The 25,684-nt window shown below is 44.2% G+C and overlaps 1 protein-coding gene across 7 annotated transcripts in view; it reads left to right on the plus strand.

The window, feature by feature from the left end:
- The window catches only part of RBM33 (RNA binding motif protein 33), a 306,232-nt gene that overhangs the window by 196,353 nt on the left and 84,195 nt on the right, over positions 1-25,684 (plus strand). For all 7 annotated transcript variants that reach the window (XM_078785696.1, XM_078785698.1, XM_078785697.1 and 4 more), the window contains one exon: positions 22,644-22,836. In XM_078785696.1, coding sequence (XP_078641822.1) covers positions 22,644-22,836 — 193 coding nt within the window. The remainder of the gene's footprint in view (positions 1-22,643; positions 22,837-25,684) is intronic.

Below are 25,684 nucleotides of genomic sequence, written 5' to 3' on the forward strand. Positions count from 1 at the left end.
TTTCTGAAAGACTGATTTCTTCCCAACGCCATACACACGAGACGTTGAATCACATCCTGTGAAGGAGTGCAGGAATAATAGTTGGGTGCACAACTTATTCCCGAGAAGATGCTTCATCCGATTGATGTCGTATCCTTTCAGATTGCTTCTTGACTGGTTGTCTGATCTGAAATATAGTGGTTTCCCATCTGCCATACAGTAATGGAGCAGAAGCATCAACAAATCCGTGTCCTCTCCGATTAGTGTGGTGGAATGCAGAATTGTGCTGTTTACTGCTGTCTTTGCAATGTCCACATCAGCGTCCCCTTCTGCCTGAATAACTGTGCAGCCCACTTCCTTCAGCTGATCACATATTAAGGTGATCAGTTGTTGCTTGTTACTGCCGATGGATAGGAATTCATCTCTCTTTCCGTCAAATTCGGTTTCTCTGGTGAGGTCCACAGTCGGATAGCTGTTGGTTTGTCCCCGTCTCTGCTGAGTGTTATCCTTTATCGAAGGACCTGCACCATAGCCATCAAAGACAACAGTTGCTGCCCCATAGTGCTTTGTTGTGAAGTCCGCATATGCTCTGGCTATTTTGCCATACGTATCTCCCTTCTTCCACTTGAGGTTGTGCAGCAAGGATCCTCCATCAAGCACATACCTTTCAGTCTGAAGGTGTGCTGAAGGTGTGGTGTCAGGTGCTCCTTCACATGACTGTAGTCAAAACTTCCAAGGTGCACTGTGGTCCCACAGAACAAGCAGTCAGATTTGCTGTTGAAAGGCCCGGTCAACACACGTGAACTTCGCTTCATGGAGGGTTTGGATGGTCCTTGTTTCTTCTGTTGATTCAGGATGTCATGTTGATTTATGTACCGTTTATGACAGTCCGTGTGTACCTTGCATCCAGCCGCCACATCAACGTTGTCACCTCTCTGAACACTGGCTGCATTGATGCCATCAGCGCCCTTCTGACGAATTTGCACAACGTCACTTCCATTCTCAAGCCTCTCCTTGCAAATTGGACACCCATCTTCGTAAATCTCAGGAGCACTCATTCTTCAAACCTGAGTAAGATATAAAACAAAACATTCAGGAAAAGAGCATTCTAAGAAGGGGATACTTAATTAGATCAGAGCCAGTGACACAACCACTCAATCGATGATGAACATATGACATCCTGGAATGAAAACAAAGTTTATATCAATAACCCTCAAAGAAACGAGGTCATCGTGGATGGATTACACGTCGTTTTCCATCTCTGCTCCTGTTATTGATGGATGAAAAAAATTGGCTTGAGTTACGGAAAATGGTAATCTGAACTAGTAGAGATCAAATAAAAGTCAACATATCAATCGGCTGCCATCTTGGATTTATGGATTCAGCAAGCTCAATGGAAATTCCGTTTTTGCACAAGTGACTTCCTTGACCCATAAAATCCTGGGGTAGAATAAAAACAGATTTACTGTTCTGCAATGAGCTCTGAGGAACAGACCAGTAGCAGTTTGGTAGTCCATAAGAGTCTGCCTTGGCAATCTTGACCATCGGCAATGTGACCGACTTTAAACTTTCGAGGGCAGATTTTAACTTTCGAGGGGCAGATTTTAATAAAATATTCCCCTGACATGGAGTACATCACATAGAATTACCGGTAGGAGAAGACTGAAAACTCCTTTGTTAGAATTTGTTAAAGGTTGGGTGATTGCCTAACAGGGATTTGATTATATACGGACAATTTATTGATTTTACGCCCTTCCTTTTTTGCCGCCATCTTGGATTGCAGGTTAACATGGTTAAATACTGCCCAGATCTGAAATTAAATGACACCAGTGGATTGCTCACCCCTTAAAACCATGGACTAGAACCAACAATTATGTTTCTATCAGAATTATTGAAGAAGTTATAGCTGTTTTAGTGATTGCGAAGCCCGGCGGCGGCCATCTTTGAAATGACCCAGTTTTAACCCATTTCCGGAGGTCAGGGTTTGGTAGACTTTTTTTCTGTTGATCAGTATACCCAGTAGGGATGAAAACCACTGAGAAACCTTTTGTTGCAATATGTTGTGGGTCAGGTGGTTGTTTGTCATAAATTGACCTGCCTAAAGAAAAAGCACATGAAGACCAAGAAGACCATGAAGACCAAGCACCTTTGGACTATGTTGACCTTTTGGCCTTTGTTGAATGAATGAATGAATAATGGTGGTTGAATTCAGTGAACTGATGTGAAAATCCTCTTCAAATTTCAAGTCAATCGAATGAAAATTGAGGATTTTCGAGATTTGGTCTATGTTGACCTTTTGGCTGACGTTGACTTAAAAAATAATTGGTAGTTGAACTAATTGACCAAATGTGCAACTCCTCTTTAAATTTCAAGCCATTTGGATGAAAATTGATAATTTTAGAAATATGGCCTATATTGACCATTTGGCTTACATTGACCCCGCGTCGACTGAAAACTTAATGGATCTTTGTTGCGGACCGTAACAGGGACAGTGCAGTGCCTACAATCTTCAAAAGTTTCATAAAGCTTGGGGTGCAAGTGAGTGGATGGACAAAAAAAACAACAAACAAACAAGAAAGTCGCCGTGCAAAGAGCTTGCAAAATCCACACCATCCCCCCCCCCCCCCCCTCCCCAAAAAGTTGTCGTGGATACATCAAGTTGTCCATTTCATTAAGATTTAATTTGAAGTTCTTAATCAAAGCTTGGGTCAATCAGATTAATAATTGATTATTTTTCAGATGAAAATTGATATTAGAAGTTTGACCTTCAGTTGACTTTTGACCTCAAAATAGTTGGTTTCCCAATTCAATAATGCACTATGTAATTTTCTTTAATCTTCAGGTTATTCGGATGAAAATTGATGATTTTTCAGATGAAAATTGATGATTTTAGAAGTTTGACCTTGAGTTGACCTTCGACCTTTTGACCTTAAAATAGTTGGTTTCCCAATTCAATGAGGCAATATGCAATTGCTGTTTAATTTTCAAGTCAATCTTATTAAAATTGATGATTTTCGAAGTTTGACCTTGAGTTGACATTTGATCTTTTGACCTTAAAATAGTTGGTTTCCCAATTCAGTGATGCACTATGCAATTGCTGTTTAATTTTCAAGTTAATAGGATGAAAATGGACAATGTTTCAGACAAAAATTTCTTTTAGAAGTTTGACCTCGAGTTGATTTAACGAACCTTTGACCTTTTGACCTTAAAAATATTTGTTTTCCCAATTCATTGACACAATATCCAAATTCTGTTCAACATTCAAGTCAATCAGATGAAAAATGACAATTTTAGAAATTTGACCTCAAGATGACCGGCCTACCTCAAACTACCGGCCTACCTCAAGATGAACAACTCGGCCTACCTCAAAACCAATGGGCTTCTTCCTTGAGACAAACTTTACCGTTTGGTGAAGTTTTGTGAAGATCGGATGTAAAATGTGACCTGTAGGTGATTGACAAACAGACAAACAGACAGACAGAATGACGCACAAGACCGACCAAAATACTTTTTTTAAAACCTTTAATTTTTCAAGTAACAAACAAACAAACTCGCTGACTAACCGAACCGATCAACATACTTAGGCGAAAATGGTTTCAAATAATTGACAGTAACAAGGTTGAAAACAACCCTCATTCCCCATCATGTGGAGGTGGTGGAGGTCATGAACCATCCCTTAACTTAAAGGAATTATTGTTTGTGTTCATTTGCCTTTACGTCCACATAGTAGTCTGAACTCATGGCATGTGAGGAGACAAATGAGTGTGAATGGAAGACTATTAAATACCTCCACCACCAAAGGTACGTTGTTACCCCATGTGTCTATCTGTTTGTCTGTGAACAGAATATCTCAAAACGTTGTGGACGGATTCTGATGAAACCGAGTTGTTCACAGGTTGGACGTGTGACAAGGCCCACAATATTAGATTTTGGTGAAGATCCGGATGCAGATCTCATAATTTTTAAGTGAATCTTCACTTTTGAGTGATGAGTCCAAAACGAATTGTTTTTCAATATGTCAAAATATTGTGAACGAGTTATGACAAAACTTAGATTTTGGTTCAGGTGCAGATCCAGATCCACGCTATCAGTAGGACACAAAACATAAACTGTTCAGCCAGGTGGAGGTATTCGCTCTACCGAGTGCCATTGTAGTTGCTTATTCACTAGGCCCCAATTCCCAAGGCCGCATGTAAAGGGCCATATTGTCACCTTTGTGTTTTTTTGTTCACGGAGATATTACTTACTTACTTACTTTCTGTAAATTGTTTTATTGAAACCATCGTATTGCTTGTTGAGCATCATTATTCCCAGGTTGAAAAGCTTTTTTTGCTGATTGCCAAAATTGACACTTTCTCTTTTCAGGCCATTGGTTTTCCCTGTTTGTTTTTTTTTGCGATTTTTAGATCGGTTAAACAGAAGGTACAGGAAATGACCCTTTCACGTTTTATCCCTCAATCATTTTGAGCATTTTTTTTTCCAACTCAACAAGGAGACAGAGTGTTGGGTAGGACAGCACTTCTCTGTCTGCTGCGGTAATTGTCTGACATTGTACATATATAACACGAGCTTCCCTCCACATTTTGTCGGAGTTTCATTTTTGGTGTGCCGTAAGATTGTGGCCCTATCTGCTCCGGCACACGTTCGGCGTGCGCTGCCGTTTCTCAAGCAAGATTTACATTTTAATGGCCGTCTCGGCCAGCTATAGCCGTCACTTTGCACGACCATTGAAACCCGAGTGGGATTAATGGAGATAGCATCGTAACATTCAGCCACCCGCCATTCTCTATAAAGCAATTTGTTGAGCTGCGGGTCAGTCCAAATGCATGCTATATTCTATGCTGTCCATATGATAAGGGGATTAAAGGTAATGAGTGTTGAAGCCTATGGTTTTGAGAGGCCTGATTTCCCAGCAAGCTATTGAATGCTCTTTTTAGGGCGGCCCATTCCTAGAAAGTCCACTCAATATCTGTAGGAAGCTGCCTGCTTTGCTTCACTTGATGGGTACCTATTGGCTGCCACTCTCCAATTTAAAACATCAATGTGCTAAAAATTGGCACACACCTGCTCTTTTATCATTGTTCCCAAAAGCAACGTGTGTGTGTGTACATATATATATATGTGTGTGTGTGTATGTGTGTGTGTGTGTGTGTGTGTGTGTGTGTGTGTGTGTATATATTTATGTGTGTGTGTATATATATGTATGTGTATATATACAGTCACGTGAAAAAGTAAGTACACCCCATGTAAAGTTTTGACTTTTTCAACATATTTCAATATACAGCTATTTGATCTTCATTTCAACAATATTGACAGATAAAGGTGATATAATATAACAAATATCATGAAACATTTACATTTTGTAGTCCATTGTATAATTTAAATATACATAAATGCAAATTTTGCATGTGGAAAAAGTAAGTCCACCCCGACATTTATCACTACTTCAAATACCTAAAATAAGAATCAGGTGCACCAGCTCACGTGCAAATGATTAGAACATCGTTGGAGAGGATCTTGGAGGAACCTGTCTTATTTTCACCTCAGACATTTAGTTTGGTTTGCTCTTTGTTGTTGAAGTGTGCAGCGTCACCATGCCCAGATCAAAAGAGCTCTCTGAGGTCTTCAGAAAGAAGGTTATAGATGCCTACGAGTCTGGGAAGGGATTTAAAAAGATCTCCAAACAATTTGAAATCAATCATTCGACTGTCCAGAAGATCATCTACAAGTGGAGAAGATTCCAAACAACTGCCAACTTGTTCAGGCCAGGCCGCCCCAGCAAGTTCAGCCCGAGAGCAGACCGCAATATGCTGAAAGAAATCTCTAAGAAACCCAGAATGTCATCAATCACGGGACCTACAGGTAGCTCTTGCCACTGTTGATGTCAAAGTGCACGAGTCTACCATTAGAAAGAGGCTGCACAAATTTGATCTACATGGGAGGTGTGCCAGGAGGAAACCTTTGCTGTCCAGAAAGAACATCAGGGCAAGACTAAAGTTTGCCAATGAGCACCTCGGCAAAGACCAGCACTTCTGGAACAATGTGCTCTGGACGGATGAGTCAAAGGTAGAGCTAATTGGCCACAGTACCAGGAGACATGTTTGGCGAAAACCAAAGACAGCATTTGACCACAAGAACCTGATACCAACTGTAAAGCATGGTGGTGGAAATATTTTGGTTTGGGGAAGCTTTGCTGCATCAGGGCCTGGGCAGCTCACAATCATAGAATCCACTATGAATTCTTCATTGTACCAGAGGGTGCTTGGGGATAATGTGAGGCCATCTGTCGGAAAGTTGAAGCTCAACTGAAGGTGGACCTTGCAACATGACAATGACTCTAACCATACCAGTAAATCCACCAAGGAATGGCTGAAAAGAAAGAAATGGAGGGTTCTGGAATGGGCAAGTCAAAGCCCGGATCTTAATCCCATCGAGATGTTGTGGGGGGATTTGAAACGAGCTGTGGATGCAAGAAACCCCTCAAACATCGCACAGCTGAAAGAATTCTGCATGGAGGAGTGGGCAAAAATTTCTCCCAGTCGATGTCAGAGACTGGTAGACAGTTATAAGAAACGCCTACTTGAGGTTGTTTCTGCTAAAGGGGGCAATACCACCTATTAGAGCCAAGGGTGTACTTACTTTTTCCACAGAAGGAAATGGCATCTCTGTTAATTTTTTGTTGAATAAATTATTGCAAAGTCAATATTTCATTGTTTTTTGTTCAATTAGATCACCTTTATCTATCGATACTGTTTAAATGAAGATCAAATATTGATATGTCCACATATGTTAAAAAGATTAAAAAAAACATTTAATGGGGTGTACTTACTTTTTCCACATGCAAAATTTGCATTTATGTTTATTTAAATTATACAATGGACTACAAAATGTAAATGTTTCATGATATTTGTTATATTATATCACCTTTATCTATCAATATTGTTGAAATAAAGATCAAATAGCTGTATGTTGAAATATGTTGAAAAAGTCAAAACTTTACATGGGGTGTACTTACTTTTTCACGTGACTGTATATATGTGTGTGTATGTATGTATGTGTGTGTGTGTATATGTGTGTGTGTGTATATATATGTGTGCATGTATATTGTTATGGTTTTCCGCGCGACCCTCCTGCACTTACCAAGGGGAGATGAAGCCCCTTGAGCTTCTTGGGTCGGCACAACCGAGAGACTTGAATCGCCCCTCCCGGGCAAATGCAAGGTAGGGTTTCGGGACAATTCTCACACGTACCTAAATACCTGCGCCGCCGCGGAAGTGGGGAATCAAGCCTCGCACGAGCCACGTGTAATTTGAGTACACCGAGCGGATTGCGTACCACGTGGTCCGTGCAGTTACCTTTGGTATTGGAACCCGATTAGAGCGGTTTTATTCGTACCACGCTTAGTCAATGATGGAAAAGACGAGACGGTCGAATAAAAGGAAGAACACAGGTTTAATTACTATTCACACTGCTATGTACAAGGCAAAGAGAGACAGAGCAATCTTATACAGTCTTAAGTTAACTCCAGACACGGGCCCGATCACACTCACAGGGGAAATGAAAGGAGGATGATGTTCACTCGCTCTGAACGCGCCGACTTGGTCGTCCAGGAACGGCTCCGCCCGGCGTGGCTCTCCCCTGTCACAGCACGTCCCGCGATGAAGGCAAGCAGGCGGTTGGAGGGGTCCTTGCAGCCCGTCTCTCGAACAAAGGGCAGAGCAGGCAGGCGTGAGGGAAATGGACGCGTCTCTCGCCAGGCTTGGCAGTTTTCCACAGCGTGTTTAATTACCGGCGCGCTCACTCGCGTAACCCAATAGAGGCTCTGCCTCAAGCTCAACCGAGCGTCCAATTTGTAAGAGCGCTTATAGCTTGATTCATGCGCTTCTTCTCTCAGAACTCGTAACTTGCTCACAAGCTCCTCTGCCCATAACTCTCAGAACTCCGAACTTGTTCAAGCGCCTCCCTCCACAGAACTCAACTCTCACAGAACCTTGTCTTGTTCAAATGCCTCTGCCCATAACTCGGTCATTCGTCAAGCGCCTCTCCCATAACTGGGGTGGGCGCTTCGCGCAACGGGTTATATTGCCAACTCCCTTAGCCCTCTCGAATGTTCTAACCACGCCTTGTGACGCAGTGCCGCAGCCACTCCCTTCGAGCCCTGATTGGCGGCTCGCTCTTACCGTCTGCTTCTCCTCCGCCCTCCTTCGGTCTTGCCTCGATTTGCCAGGCCTGCCTCGTGTTAATTTGCGCCAAAATGCCAAAGGCGGCATAAGGCGGCATAAGGCAATGAAAGGACCTAACTCTCCTTATTCTACTCAACGCAAAACTAACACAGGAAAAGGACTATGCTTACACATACTAAGAAATAAATGAACTATCGCGAGGCTACGTATTGTAGTGTGACTATACTATGAGGGGGAAAATTAACCGTTATTGTACAAACTCAAAACCGCAACACTACCCCTCTCCCTCGTCAGACTCGTCCCCGAGTCGAACCCAACAAACTGGAACGACCGGTTTTGAGAATGATCTGCAAAATTAACTTTACTTTTACATGTGACATATAGGTGTGGTTCCCCCTAACATTTCCTCTAACCCGTGGGTGCGACAGTATTAAAACACTAAATATGTCCCTCCTATTGCGTTGAGTAGCTATCTGACAGATTCATGCCCACAACTAACCGAATCCGGAATTTGTCAAACTAAACACATAGCCGGTGGGCAGCATCTTATATTTACAAGCACAGAAAACTTACTCTTATTTACAATTCTATGACCCCCAGGACCTGTCCTTTTTGAAGAGAAGATTGGATGGGAGAGAAATTACAGCAAAATCACAAAAACACACTCATAAATTCATAACACTTGCTGCTTGCTTCTTGCATCTTGCTTCTTGCTTCTTCTGTGTGCCTATCAAACCGGCTAGCCCCCGGACCAGCATACAGGCCATTCCTGATCTTCAGGGCTATCTACCTTATAAATCTTCTCATTCCTAGCACACCATAATAAAAATGCACAACAAATGTGTTTATTGTATTTCTTTGCCAAGCAGGGCCAACCTCATGTGGTCCGACTGCGTGACATTCATGCCACTCAAAACAAGTGGTCCGAAAATGCAAGGTGAGTCTGCAGCAAGGTGCTGCACAGCAGAGGTGTAAGGCCACAAAACTTGTGGTCCATGAGTGTAATGTGCAGCAAAGTGTTTGTGGCAGCAAAGTGCTGCACTGGTGCAGCAAAGCTATAATAAAAGGATATGGCAGCAAATGCCACGCCGTTCGGCTGCACAGATGTGGCAAAGTGCAGCAGGGATGCCTCACAGATGTAGCAAGGTGCAGCAAGGAATACTGCACAGGTCGATGGTGCTGCACAGTTCGATGGTGCTGCACAGTTCCACCTCCAAAATGGTCCTGGGGTGGGGGGAGAGGAGAGACAAAGCACGACCAGCAAAGCGGAAAGTGTGCAAAGGTACACAGCAACACAAGGTAATGCAGCGTGAGGGGCGCGGAAGAGCGAGCAGAGCAGACTCGTCCCTAGCCGTCCGTACCCCCCATCGTTGGCTTACACTACCCTAGCCCTTCCTTGTATTTACAATTCGTCTCTACGTCTTGTCTCCCATACCCCCCTCTAATTCAAATTCGTCTCCCAATCCCTCCCAGGAAGGAAGGAGTGGAACAAACACAATGTCTCATCACGTCCTGATGCGTCTTTACCACTCAAACAGTTTACAAAGCCTTGGTGTGGAGCTTCGTCCTCCTTGATGAATGGCTGTGGATGGCGCGAAGAGATTTTTCTCATCCTAACTACTCTAGTAACATTTACTTTTAACCTACCCGGGGTTGTATCCTGCCAATCGGCCTCTTTAAACTATGTGGTTCTAAAAACCCGAATTCCCATTGTCCACTCTGTGGTGCCCTACAAAATTTGGGTCTCACTCCCGCAAATTTTCATACTGTGCCCTTGCACAATTTCGGGGCTGGGTCGTGTGGCTCCACTAGCAGGTCCAACTACCTGCGCACCTCCACCACTGCAGTTGCCACCCGAGCTTACCTAGCTCCTCACCCTAACCTGGGGAAGGCCCTCCCTGGCACTTACCCCACTAATGCCCCCTCTGGCATCGGGCTACCCGGGTCCTCTCTCGGGATCCACGGGCCCCACTGAACTCTACTACCTGGCTCCCCGAGCCTACCTGCGGCCTCACCTGGCCGACAAACTACCAGTGGCGGAGTGCCCCAATAACCACACGCACCAATTAAGCCACATGCCCAGCCATTCCATATACTCATGCACCCTCCAAAGCACTACCTTGCCGCTACCTGCACCACAGGTGTCAATATCCATACAAATGTTGCCTAAACCCTCTACCTGGCTTTACACTACCCACCCCGGGCTTTCGCGAATGGGTTCCACCTCCCCCCATTCAATCCTTCGCACCACGCATTCCACACCTTTTATTCCCACAACAAGCATTCCACACCAAATATTCTCACACACCATTTATTTCGCACACCACTTTTCTCGCACACCTTTTGTCTCGCACACCTTTTTCCATACACAATTCCATTTGTCTCATCACAATGTCTCACAAACACAGCATTATCTATCTAACTGCTTTTCCCCCTAAGACTCGTGCTTCCCCGTCATCCCTCTAAACTATGCACTCCCTTTGTCATTATCAACCATCTAATCTCTCTACGTCCCCACTACAGTACAAATGTCACTACTTAAATCTCATGTCCGCTGCAGTCTGCTAATTCCCTTTCATTATCCTAGCCCTCCCTCGGCTAGCTTCGGTGCCCCATGGAGGTAACCATTGTTGGGACCCCCATGTGCCTATCACTGCCATTCCCCTAAACTAATGCTCATGGGCCCTGACCGTGTGAGGAATGGTTAAACTACCATTCCTCCACGCATGGTACATTATCCTCATCCGTCCACTACACTCGAGCCTCTTCGTGTGGAAATATGCTGTCATGGATCGGCCTCCCAGGGCCGAGCGATCCATGCGGGTGTTTGGTCGCCTGTATGGGTTGTCCGTCCAGCATTTTCGATCCAAAGGGGGAGGGATGGACGGGCCGAGGTTCAGGGCCTCATCCCTGCGTGGGGCCTCGCGGTCCCACGCGCACAATAACCCAACCGCCCACGGTCGGAGCACCGCACCCGCCAAGTTGCGCGGCTCCGAAATCTCCTACCTCCCCTTGAACCTCGCCGATTGCCTTTTCCGCCACTGCACGGCACCAACCATACAGTGCGGGGGCCGGCACGGGTCATGCACGGTGGTCCTTGTGAAACCACCGCGGCATCGATCACCGCCGGTCTCCGCTGCACACAACTCACCGAGGGCTCACGTCGGCTCTCCATAGTGCTAAATGCTGCCCCTATCGGTGTCGATGCTTGAGCCTCGTCCTCAGCACTCGCGACCCACTCCACACTCTTCACACCCAGGCGTCCCCGCGCCTCCCATACACGCCGTTACCGCACACCTAGGCACACTCACACCCCTCACACACTTCAGTACGCACTCTTCTTCTACGCACTCTTCTACCACACAAGCAGGCGCACACGCGCCTTCCACACACTTCATTATCGCACACCCTCGCGCACACCCTGGCACACACTCTTCCGTTACGCACTCTGTAACACCCCTGGGTGTGCACTCCTGCACACACTCTGCAACCCGTTCTGGTGTGCACTCCTGCACACTCTCTGTAACACACTCTCCCCGCACACAGTCCGGTGTGCATTCTCCCTTTCTCTCTGTAACACACTCGGTCATCGCACACTCTCCTTCCACATTTTCTGGTGTGCATTCTCCCTCACACACCGTACTCGCACCTGCACACCTAGGCGCACTCACACCTTTCACAAACCCCGTTACACACTCTTCCTGCACACAGTCTGTAACACCCACGGGTGTGCACTCTCCTGTTACACACCCAATCATCGCACACTCTGGCGCACACTTTTCTCTCTCACACCTACAGCACACTTTTCTCTCACAGCGCACCAGTCGCCCTCGTACACCGCACAATGGACCTTCCGCGACCGCCCAGGTTTCGTCTCTGTCCCAAGCACGCCAAAAACCCTTTCAAGCCAAACACATTCGCGCCATTATTTCTACTCACCTTGGGGACCTCCTTTTCTGCCAGCACCCGCAAAGTTTTCATTTCGTTAGCAAGCACGGCATCACGGTGTGAATACGAACTTTGTACATATTCCATCTCCTTCTCCCGTGATATATTTTCTGACTCTGCCGTCTCTTCGGCCCCAATTGTTTCTTCAATTTGAATTATTTCTTCGACGACCGCCGGCGCGCATAAAATTTTCTTGTCCAATTCGGCGACCGTCGGCTTTTCTACACCCTGTGTCGCGATTTCTATAGCCCCCATCAATTCGGCTACTCGATGCTCTACTTCGTTCATCACGCGTTCCTCACACCGTGTCACCTCGTCGTGTCCCATTGCGACCTCCCCACTCAACCCGTGCCTAATGTCCTCCCCTGCCTTCTTCATATCCCTATTCATTTGATCAAACGTTTCGTTCATGTCGTTTCTCGCCTGTGCCATCATTTTTTTTCTTTCATGGGTGGTTTTGTCCCCCACTTTGTCCATGTGATCAAGCATTTTGTTCGTTTCCTCCTTAATGATTGCTTTTATTTGAGTCAAGAGTAACTACAGGTCCAAACCCACTGGCACCGCGGGATCGGCCCCTGCCGCCACGTGCGAGGCGCCGCCATTTCCTTTGCCAGCTGCCGCACCCTTTTCTGCTTCCACTACCAACTGTCTCTCCTGCAGGTCCTGGGTTATTAATTTCTCTTTTTCTACCCCCACCGGCATTCGACCGCCTTGGCTCGAATGCCATGGTACGAATATAAATTTGGATTTACCACTAAATTCTGCTACCACTAAACTACCACTAAACTGGTAGACTACCACTAAAGACTACCACTTAGTGGTAGACTAGTTTAGTGGTAGACTACCACTAAACTTTACTCTCTGAAGACCTGGACAAAATCACAGACTGGTCAAACAAGTGGAACATGTCTTTCAATCCTGACAAATCTCACACTCTTACTATGTCTCTCCGAAAAGATCGACTGGACAACCCTCCCATCTACTTTCATAACAATCCTCTGTCGCTGACGTTCTGTCGCTGTTCAAGAAGTTCAAGAAGTTCTGTTCTGTTCTGTCGCTCAAGAAGAAGGTCTGTCGCTCAAGCTTTTGGGTCTCACTATCTGCCATGATCTTTCTTGGGAAAACCACATTTCCAAGCTGGCCTCCAAAGCCAGTCGCCGACTGGGCATCCTCCGTCGTGCGAAGTCCTTCCTAGGCACACCTGAGCTCCTCACCACATACAAGGCTTTCATCCGCAGCTCAATGGAATACTGTTCTCCCCTATGGGCTGGTGCTCCTGCCTCACACCTAGCTCGGCTTCACGCTGTTGAAACCAAAGCATTCAGAATCATTGAAATCTCCCGCGATGAAGCTAACTCCGAGGGCCTTTCACTCACTCACGGCAGGCAGGTCGGTGGTCTTTCTGTCTTCTACCGACTCCTCTCCGGCCTTGCTCCCCCTGCTCTGTCTGTGCTCTGTCCCCAAACATTCCTACAGGTCGCACAAGATCTGCCAGCAACCCTCTGATGGTTAAACTGCCGAAATCTTGGCTCTCTGCTCACCTTCACTCTTTCATTCCTCTTTTCTCCCGCCTCTGGAACAAACTCCCACTCCTCCCTCCAGGTCTTTAAAAGAGCTGTTCACGACCATCTCTTATCTTCCCCCATCCAAAACCTTGATCTTTTCTACCCCCACTAATTCACCCCAGATCCACCTTGTTTGAAATTCCAACTTCTTTCCTGGAAGTCCTGGCAGTGTCCATATGTTTTATACCTCTCCCACCCCCCCCCCCCCTTCCCATGCCTCCCCCCCAAAGGCTTCTCCCTCCCACAGATCTCTCGATGTCTCCATGTCTCTCGGTCCCTGCTCTCAAATGTTGTGTTTGTGTCCTTCCCCCTCTCTCCCCATCTTGTCTACCGCTCCCGATGTTATTTGTTTTATGTGTCGGTTTGTCTTTCTGTGTGATTAATGTTCGCTCTTTCACGAGCCTCGATCTTGTATACAAAAAAAAAAAAAAAAAAAATCCGGTCGCGCGTAATTTTCGAGAGCGTGAAGCGCACTCCCGGTCCAATCCCACTCCTGACACCAAATGTTACGGTTTTCTGCGCGACCCTCCTGCCCTTATCAAGGGGAGATTAAGCCCCTTGTGCTTCTTGGGTCGGCGCAACCGAGAGACTTGAATCGCCCCTCCCGGGCAGTTTTTTGAAGTGTTCCTGTAGTTTTGCTGGTGCTAGGCTGGAGTTGCTCAACTTGCCATTGCAAAGCATGCATTGAGGATGCTGACTTCCGTCCCGTTCCGTCAAACACGTGAACCCGTACCGCACGTAATCCTCCGACCACTTCCTTTTTTTGCTCGACATACTGCAAAAAAATAAATAAAAAGTAACAATCTGATCTTAATTGAGTTCGCGCAAATAATTATGTGGCAAAAATTAAAAAAGGAACATGCTTAAATATAATCAGTACCCCTCTGAAAACTAAGAAATTTTAACGAAGAAAACATAACTTATAGTTATGATGACGGGATTTGTTATCTACTCAACTCTATGTCACCTCAAATCCCATTATAATATCACATAGAAAACTGTGGATTTGTTAGTTTTGAATTGCGACCAAAGGAGTTATATCACCACCTAATTTTCTGAGTAATTCAATCATATTTTATAATCACCATCCACTTTTGACTTTAATATAACTCTGAACCTGCCCTGCATATCCACAAACATTTCCAACTTACTTTTCAATTAATCAGTAACTCCAAAGTAAGGCGCGACCAATGACGCACGGCACATGGTAAGCTAATCGAGGCTATTCACTGGAATTTCCGAACACCTGCAAAGTCCAAAATCCAGTAAGTAAGTAAGCAAGTAAGCACCATCACCAGAATAATTAACAAGTTGCTCATTGATTCAACTTACTACAGTCAGTGTGAAACAACTTATCTTAAACACAGACCAGAGAAACCATGAATGGGATGGGAATACAATTACAAATAATATTTCCCTTCGTTCGTAACATACATAGCAAAATAATAATAATATTAATAATAAGCGTAATTACACATAGATTCAAACAACAACACAACAACAACATGCATTTTAAAGGCCATTTTCCCTGCTAGAGCGGGGGTTAGCCAACACATAGATTCAAAATTGATACAAAACTAAAAACAAAATAAAAACAAATTGCAATGCGTTTCGGAGGACCTCCGCCGAACCCCTGAGACTGGCTCACTGAACCCCTGGGGTTCGGTCGAACCCAGGTTAAAAACCACGGCATTAGAGTATCAATGAACCCATCTCCTTTATTTCTAAATTGATCTCCTACACCACGTTCTCTCGTGGGCTTATAGTATCCTCTCCCAAGAAACATACCTTCCCCCTTATAGTATGGTGAAAGATACATACCTTGGCCCTTATAGTTGTTAGCACCGCACCCGCCAAGTGCGGTGAAAGATACATACTGTTGTGGTTCTTAGAACCCTCCACTTTGTAAATATTGTAATATCCCTTATAAATAATCCCCTGTAAATAATCCCATTTTGGTGTAAAAAGGTCAAAGGTCGCACCCTAGTTAGGTCATATTGCAACACGTAGGACACCATAGGCTCTTCTTTAGTTATTTCATTAATACCAGGGCATGCCCGTACGTGGGTGCCCGTTCCTTGCCAAAAAAAATAAATAACGCTACCCGTACGCTCTACCCCGCCCGTACGCCCGTACGCCCGTAAACAAAAAAAACAACGCTCTTCGCTTCCGCCCTTCGCTCTGACTGAATTGGGAGAAATAATGCGCATAAGAAATCGAGAAATTATTATTTTCTCCGGAAGAAATCGAATTACGAACCGTAATGGCGCACGCGCTCGGCTCGCTCTCACATTGGCCACGCCTACGCAATAACGCGTTCTGTGATTGGCTGCCGGAAGTGCAGTCTTCACTGTCCGGAAGGTCGCAAATCGCAGTTACGATGAATCGCAAATTAGTTTTAATTAGTTTTAAAACATAGTTTAACGGCAACATAGTTTTCCAACGTGAAATAAATGAATACGCTCTCAAATGTGCCGTCCGAGGCAGAGTCTGTTCGCCACGTTCGGCACACGTGATAGCTCGCTGCTCTCTGATTGGTTGAATCGTTTTTTGGACATAGCTCGGTAACTACTTCTCCGATTAATATGAAACCTTGAAAAGGCACATCCTCGGGTCCCCAGCAATATACCTGGCAAGTTTCAAGTATATCGGACCCGTGGTTGTCGAGAAACAGCGGTCACAGACATACAGACATACAAACATACAAACATACAAACATACAAACATACAAACATACACACAGAGATTACTGGAATTATAGATAGATGTGTTTCAGGTAAGGATCTGTTCCCAATAGTTGAATCTGCGTTGCATTAATCAAATAACCTAGGCCCCTTCAATTACCCCCAATCTCTCTCTCTCTCTCTCTCTCTCTCTCTCCAAAGTGCCAGTAGCACCTACAGATGGGGTTTGTCCCTCCCAATGCTTCCACGTGATTTTATTAGCAGCGTTAGCTGCATTCAAACGCCATTGAACACGAGGTCGGCTTGAGGAAAGAAGGGGCGGAGCCACGGGAAGAGGTGTGGCCTTGCCCACGAGCCGTCGAGGGTGGAGCCAGTGAGCCCTCATTGACCAACCAGGGCTGAGGTGAGCTCGTGAGTGGGCGTTGCCCTATGAAGGCGGCTTGATTTTCAACGCGCGGTCATATAGGCGCGAGCGCCAAGCCCTTTTACGAACTGCGCCGGGGGATGCTGATCGTAATGGACTGCACGAGGGGAGGTCATTGTGAACAAACTGCGCGGGGAGCGCTCGATTGATTGTCACTGCATTGAGCGATCTGCGCGAGGGTACCCTCTGAGACGAATGTTGGACGAGAGAGAGTTGGCACGAAGATTATGTATGCGGCATCCCAGTCCCTCGCATAATTATAAGTTCCGGTCGCGCACCAACGACACGCAAAGCTGCCTGCCATTCTTCACGGCGGATCCGGAGCCTGGACCGGACCCCATCGCCTGGACCTTTCATCCCTGCTATTCCCCATTCGTGTAAGTGTGTCTGTTGTCCTGGGCGTGTGATAAAATAAGAGTGTTTGAGGTTTGCCCTGTGTATCTGCTTCTTCCTCTTCCTGTACAGTCTTACCTTTCGTTCCTTCCTTGGTTTTGGTTTTGTACATAATTAATAAACCTGTGTTCTTCCTTCTTATTCTTTGGGTTTCCTCTCATCCGGTCGCTTTAGTGATTTCTCCATTGATATACGTGGCACGATTTGGCCAACGCTCAGGATCGGGTTAGTTTTATTGCTAACGGCTCGAGCTTCGGATTGCTAAACCGCTCGGCAAGCTTCCATCTTGTCCGTGGCTCGAGCAGAAGTATCGCCCTGCTTTGCGGAGAGGTTGGCAAAGGTATCTGGGAACCCGTTGACCAGTCACCCTGGTCAACCTCAACCCTGCAAAGGAGGACTAGGAGGACGCGATATTTCTAGGACTCGGACGGCCAGCTTAATAGACGAGGGGATTAAACCCCCCTCGGTAAGGAGAGCGTCGTAATCCGAGATCCGCAACAATACCTTCCCCAATCCCATTCCCAGCTGTTTTACTAACACCTTTCGTATCTTTCGTAATGACTTTATATTTTCTTAGCTCATGTTTTCTTGCAACAACCATCTTGTTTTTATTCTAAGTAGAATAAAAAACCTTTAGCATTTTAGTTTTAATTTTTTCAATTTATCCGCTTTGATTTTCCGTTCTAGTCGCAAATAAATTAGTGTGTGGCGGCCAAAACAATTTTTCAAAACATAATTTATCCTTCATTGAAAATTTTGACGGAATTAAAAATTCTCCACTCGACGTTAACATAATCTCTCCTCTTTCCCGAGTAAATACAAGACCTATTTTTCCAAATGCTAACTCTTGGTAAGTTTTCTTTTTATCTTGATCACTCGTGTTAAAACTACATTCTAGAAAAAACAGTTGGACGTTCATTTTATTAATTAGTTTATCGTTATTGTATAATTTTTCCAATTATTTGTTGAAGAACTTCTCGTAGCTGATCTGCAGTTGATTGTTGAACAGCTTCACGTAGGTGAATTCTGATGGATATAATTTCACCATTGAAAGAAACCATACGGTGATCCTGATCAGTTATCTTAAAATTTACTTTAGAAATGGTTTTCCTGACACGGGCAAATAGGTGAGATTCTTTGGCTCCATATTGAATTTATAACCGATTGGAGTTGAATCAGCGCTGAATGAAAATATTGTATTTGTTTTTACTCCATCGTCATAAGCACCATCAACCAAATCACAGTGAATTAATATTGAATTTATACCTGAGGATATGTTAACGATGTTATCACTGACAAACGTATTATTATCCTCAAGCTTTTTTGCGGAGAAACCTAACATCTCGCGGAATGAATTATCAATCGTGAAATCTATTTTATAATTATTTTCAAGTCTAATAGTTGATTTTGATGTATGTTTTTGAATATCTATTTCGATATTTTTTGGTTCATCACCTTGTTCTTTCATAACACGTGAAATTTCTGAACATAGTACAGGTAAGCTCCGGGGGGTACTTCTATAGTTTTATACCCAGTTCCCGGATCATAACTAAACTTGTTATTCTTTTCTGTGATATTAAACAAGGTATTATAGGCTTCCATAGACAATAACGCCGCTTCATATTCTTTTGTGAGATCAAGTTGTACCGGGTATTGGAATGGTGTCGTGTGATCACTCGTGGTAAAATCAAATCTAAGAGTTGTGTTTCTCATTTTATTGTATGTGAGATAAAAGATCTTTGTATTGACATTTATTAATTATTTTCCTTTTCATCAACTGATCTGGAATAGCTGATATTTCATTAAAACAATTGTTGTTTCCCGCCTCCTTACTGCTTAGCAACAGTAATAGTCTATTAACTCATTGTGGTGAGTCACTCGGAAGAAAACTAACGCCGGAGCCTGAACTCAATCCAAGTTTATCTACAGCATTAAGAATATATTTTTCCTTCTCATTTTCTTACCTTTACCCCTAATATACCCCCCCGTAATCAATCGCGTTTAGCAACTCAATATATACCTTATCTTCCTCTCTTTCCATATCAAGTGGTGCATCAAAATATTTTGAATCACCGAGTCTGGTGTTTCTATGGCCGGTGTGTGTGAGAAGAAACATTAATCTGGGGGTTAATTTAACATTTTGGTGAGTATCACTCAAAAACATTAACTCATCATTAAATACCAATACCGCCTCCTTAACAAGATGAAGTGCTGCTGATTCTTCTTCTTCTGATGGAATGAGACCCGTTTTGGTTAATGTACCCCTTTTATATGCTTTCACAACATAATTAGAAAGTTTATTTGTTTTTTCAAGGCCTCGGGATGATTGTGTTGTTTCTATATTTGTAAGTTCTTGATTCGCGAGTTCATCCAACTCTCGCAACTCCTGTTGTTGTTTGGAAGTATATGTTATCGCGGGAACTTGATCTGATAGGGTCAATCAAATCAGGCACTTCCTGTTTTTGGGTTGGGGTATATTCTATTGCAGGAAGTTGAATCGAAACCCCCTTTTGTTCGGTAGATTTTAAAAGAGGTTTAAAAAACTCCTCTTGTTTTCTTTCAAATACATCTTCACCTAATAGCTTTTGTCTCCGTTTCTTCCTTATTCCCTCCTGTTGTTTAACAACTTTGAAAGTAATTGTTGATGTTCCTTAATTTTTCTTGCTCGTTCTTCAGCATTAATTTTATTTATGTAAAGAAATTATTAGTTATTATATCATCTTCTTTAAGCCCCTGTCACACCTTGACGATTTAGCCAGCATATGCCGACGTATCAAAATTGAGTGCTGGTGTGAGTCATATGCTGGCATACGTCGACAAATTTTGTGCATGCACGAAATTTGTCGGCGAGCTCGGCGTACTACGACGTATGCCAGCGTGCTTCAGCGTGCTCTTAACGTAGCCAAATTTTTCATACGTCGGCATACGCTGGCTAAAACGTCAAGGTGTGACAGCGGCTTTAACAACGATATATTTATATTTTTCAGTCGTATGTTTCATATGGTCCTCAAATTCCTTTTTACTACATAATGTAGAACAATTATCCCTCCAAAAATTGGTTATATCTCGTGCATTTAGTTTGAATAAAATATAAGTATTGGCATTGTTTCTTATTGAGCGACGAGGGAGTTGAAAGTATGATTGACTAAGATAATTACAATTACAAGAAGAATGTCTCCCCCTTGTATAGTAGCTGTCCATAACCGTTTGATTTCTCTCATTAACACAATCATCAAAGAAAACCAGATTCTTTTTTGTTTCATCTAAATCTTGGGGTAAAGGTTTATCATCCGTATTATCACTGAGAATACAAGTTCTGGGGGTAGACGATGTGGGTTTTGATTTCGTTTTACCCTTTTGTGGAGTATCACAAAACAGTTGTATTAGATCTTCAATGTCATACTTATTTAGTTTGTGTTGAAGTTTAAATAGACCGATTATATCTTCTTTTTTAAGCCCCACATTAAAACCTTGTGATAGTAGTTGATACTCTGGTTGAAAACTAGACTTTGTAAAAATTATTAAATTTTCATAATCTAAAAATTTTGGAGTAAGGAGCATCTTTAAAAGTAAACAGGTTTTCCCACATCCGCTTTAATAATAATAATAATAATACATTTATTTTATATAGCGCTTTTTAAGAAGCCCAAAGGCGCTTTGACAGGGTACAAAAAACAAGTGCAAAAAGACAAAAATCAACAGGTAAATAATCAAAGCAAAAGGAAGGAGAAGGAGAAGAGATAGTCAGGGGTTAAATGCTGTGGGTTAAATGTTGAATGCAGTGTTGAACAGGTGGGTCTTGAGTGATGTTTTGAATGTGGTGAGTGAGGAGGAGTCTCTGATGGTGTGAGGTAGTGAGTTCCAGAGGGTGGGAGCAGCGATGGAGAAGGCCCTGTCCCCCCAGGATCTAACCGACTAATAGACATCTTAACGAATTTGGGACGTTTTTATGATTATTAAATTTTATCTTACTTTCCCAAACGGGTAAAAAATCATCCATTTTATATCGGGTTGAAAAATTAACGTTTAATCATTCGTCCTGTGTGTTGTTATCCCTATTTGTATTATAATTGTGCATACATATTAGAATTGACTCAACCAAACGTTTAATTGAGTTAAATATATATTGAATTATTTTGGAAATGGGGTCGTCCATTTTATATACTCTATCAAAAAAGAATTTTTATATTCTTATTATATAAAATAGGAAAATTTGAAAATGGGGAAATTGTTTACTTGAAGGAATAGTTTGTAATATGTAAGGGGTGGGGGTTCCTATATCCATAATCCATAGCGATGGATTGCATTACCCATGGCGTATGCCGGGGGTTTTTGCGTACCCGCTGTAGGAATTCCCATTCGTTGTCACAAATATTCATAAAATAATTTTTTAACCCCACGGTTAAAAAAAAAAGGTTGTTATAATTATTTAATTATGTTAAAAACTGGAAATTTGGGAAATTCGAGAAAATCGTGAAATCTGACAAATCAGATATTTTGAAAATCAATTTTTTTCTTTTTTGAAAATTGTCAAATCTGAAAATTTGGAAAATTGGGAAAATCGAGAAAATATGAAAATGGGAAAATAAATAATTAATTGGTCACTTCCGGTTTGTGGTGAGTCACTTCCTGTTTTTTGGGTTCAGTCAGTTTTGATTTGGGGTCAAGGGGGATGTGGGGAATGTGGTGAGGTTGGCGAGGGTGGCCTGGCCTGGAACCTACCGTATACATCTACTCATATACACACACACATTTACACACACACACACACACACACACACACACACACACACACACACACACACACACACACACACACACACACATATACACACAATACACACACACATGCACACACACACATATACACGTACATATACACACACATAATATGTACACATATACACATGCATACACACACATATACACACACAGAATACAGAACTGTGTCTTATATGAAGAGAGGGGCGTGCCATTGCCGGCACATTCCAACCTCCCTCCCTAATGTGCAGGGGCACTGCATCATTTGGAAATAGGCACGCCTCATTAATAATACACAATGCCTCTTGCACCAACAGGCCACATTTACATTTTAATCTTTGCCCAATCTTGCATCTGGTCATGACAACTATGCCAATACTTTTGGTCATGTAGATTTATTATGAAACGCAATTCGTGCTAGATTACCCAAATTCCCTTGCCTTATTAGCCGATCCCCAATGCTTCCTGCAAAATGTAGGTGTGTGCCTGTGCGTGTGGCCCTCTTTATAAAGCATGCAGAGTGTGAAAGGGGGGGTCGTCCAGACAGATACCCCTGTGAGGCGCTGCATTGCTAAATACTCTGTCTTGTGTCACATCCTGTCAGTTAAAAGAGAAAATGCTGAAAACATGGTGCATACTGTCCGAATATGCATGAGTAATGTCATCATGTGCTTACTGTCAAACATGTGTGCTTTTGTGTCTTCAGGCTACCCAGGACTTCTTGAGGCCTCCAGCTGCTCCACCAGTAATCGATCCAAGTCACCGGATGCCAGTGCATCAGCAATGGATGGGGCAACGTCCACCTCCTCCTCTACCTCTTCCCCGTCCTCCTCCTCCTCCTCCTCCCCCTCCGCCTCCTCATTCACAACCACCTCCTCGGACCAACTTATTCATGCACGGTACAACACCTGTAAATTCATGCAGATAACCTGGCCGCAGTGCATTTTATCGTTTTTTATCCACTAGCGTATGTAGATAAATGTATAGATAGCGTATGTATCTCACTGCGCCTCTCCCAATCACCATCAAACCTTTTGTCTGCCCCATTCTTCCCTTTCTCCAAGCTATTCTGTAATCTCCGACACACCTTCAACAGCTCTCCCTACCTCTTCCTCCTCTTCCACATCTTACCCTACATCTTACCCTTACCCTACCGCTCCCCCCCCTGTTCTGTATCCGATGCTCCCCCTTCCTCTTCCTTAACAGTATGGACCTCAAACATCCGGGGCCTTCGCTCAAACTTGTCTGATCTCTCCATCCAGGTTGCTTCTGACAAACCAGACGTGATCTGCTTAACAGAAACTTTCCTCCTTCATGATGTCTCTGATTCCTTGGTATCTCTCCCAGGTTACTCCCTCCTCCGGTATGATAGACCTGAGCCTCGTCCTGGAGGTGGGGTTGCTATCTTTATAAAAAACTCTTCCTCATTCGCCCTGCACTGCCCTCTCTCCACCTCACCCCCAGGAATACCTTTGGCTACGGCTTCCCCTTCGCTCCCACCTTTTGTTCATACTAGGGCATGCCCGTACTATATATATATCTAAAATTATATCCCCCCCCTCTATTTACATGAAATGGTTTGGTCCATTCGCAAAGCCAAAGCGAACGGCTTGCGAGTACGGTGACAATCCCCCCCCTCTATTTACATGAAATGGTTTGGTCCATTCGCAAAGCCAAAGCGAACGGCTTGCGAGTACGGTAGAACCCCCCCCTCTATTTACATGAAATGGTTTGGTCCATTCGCAAAGCCAAAGCGAACGGCGAACGGCTAAATCGCCATAGCTCGGTAGCTCGCTGCTCTCTGATTGGTCGAATCGTTTTTTGGACATAGCTCGGTAACTACTTGTCCGATTAATATGAAACCTTGAAAATGCACATCCTCGGGTCCCCAGCAATATACCTGGCAAGTTTAAAGTATATCGGACCGGTAGTTGTCGAGAAACAGCGGTCGCATACACACAGAGATTAGTGGAATTATAGATAGATGTGTGTTGTACCATCCACCAAACAGTGATGACTCCATCTACATCTCGCTGTCTGAGAATATGGACCACCTTCTATCTACCCATCCCAACTCTCTCTTCCTCATATGTGGTGATTTCAACTGTCACCATGCCAGTTGGCTGGGTGTGGGTACCTCTCTCACCAGCCATGGCTCTTCAGCAAAGGACTTCTGTGACTCACTGGGACTGACAAAAACCACCGTTTAGAGGCCATTTTTCCCCGCAAAGCGGGGGTTGGCCTTTTCGGGGACCGTGGTTGTTGTTGTTTTTTGGTCCCCTTTTTGAAGCAATGTTTTACGGCCGGATGCCCTTCCTGACGCCAACCCTTTTTGTCGCCTTTTTACGACAAGCAGGGAATTACCAGTGAACTGGTACTCAAATAGCCGACCTCGGAAGGATGACAGGCTGAGTCAACCCCCCTGGCGTTAATTCAGCGATCGACCGGGATTCGAACCCAGGATCCTTGGATCCTAAGCTGGCACCCTAGCCGCAAGCCCAACACCAGGGCTCTGGGACTGACACAATCTCTCGTCCTGGGCTCTGGGACTGACACAACACTGGGACTGACACAATCTGTCAATTTCCCGACCCGGATTTCAGTCAACGGAGCATCTTCTCTTCTGGACTTGGTTATGACGAACTTCCCTGAAAATGTCTGCTGCTCTTCTTCTGCTCCAATCGGCTCTTCTGATCATGTGCTTGTTAAAGTGGACATCTCTCTGACCATTCTCAGAGAGCCTCCTCAGCGTCGACGAGTCTGGCATTTCACTCAGGCCAACTGGCACGGTCTTCAAGCAGCCATCAATCATCTGGACTGGTCTCCCATCTCTACTGCCTCTGACATAAATTCTTCCTGGGAATTCTTCCAAAGCAAACTGCTCTCTCTCATGCACAGATTTATCCCATCTCGTCTTCTGTTGTCATACCCTTCCTCCCGTCCATGGTACACGGAATCTTGTGGTGAGGCTATTGCCCAGAAACAACTTGCTTTCGTCTCCTGGAAATCAAATCCAACGGAAGGAAATCTCATTTCCTTTCACAAAGCCCGAAACAAGTGTGTGTCCACCCTCAGGAGAGCCAGGAAACTATCTCTCCGTTCTCAGGACCGAACTCTCTTATCTGTCTCCCTCTTCCAAATCCTGATGGCGTCTGGTCAAATCTGTTTCTGGTGTTTGTTCCCCCTCCATCCCCTCCCTCACCTCAAATGGCCACACGGCTGACTCCGCACGTGAAAAAGCTGAATGCCTCAACTCTGTGTTTGCCTCTAAATCTTGTGTCCCAAACCCATCCCTCTCTGTACCCACCGTACCCAGTCGTACCCAGCTGCTCCTGGACTCTGTGTCCTTTCCTCCTGACAAGGTGGAAAAGTTTCTGTCAACCCTCGACTCGGATTCTGCAACTGGACCTGACGGCATCAGCCCACGGGTCCTAAAATCCTGTTCTTCCGCTCTTTCACTCCCTCTCTCTGTTCTCTTCACCCTCTCTTTTGCTCAAGGTCATCTTCCATCTACTTGGAAATCTGCCAACATCACCGCTTTGCACAAAAAAGGTGTAAAAACATATCCCAGCAACTACAGACCAATCAGCCTTCTCCCAATTATCAGCAAAGTCATGGAATCCATCATTGCTTCAGATATGAAATCTTTCCTCTTCTCCAATGGCTTGATCTCTGATCATCAATTTGTTTCAGACCTGGACACTCTACTCTGGACATGCTGCTTCTGCTTTCTCAACAATGGATGGA

The sequence above is a fragment of the Myxine glutinosa genome, chromosome 10 (genome assembly GCF_964187855.1).
Source record: "Myxine glutinosa chromosome 10, kmMyxGlut1.1, whole genome shotgun sequence".
Classification (NCBI taxonomy): Eukaryota; Metazoa; Chordata; class Myxini; order Myxiniformes; family Myxinidae; genus Myxine; species Myxine glutinosa.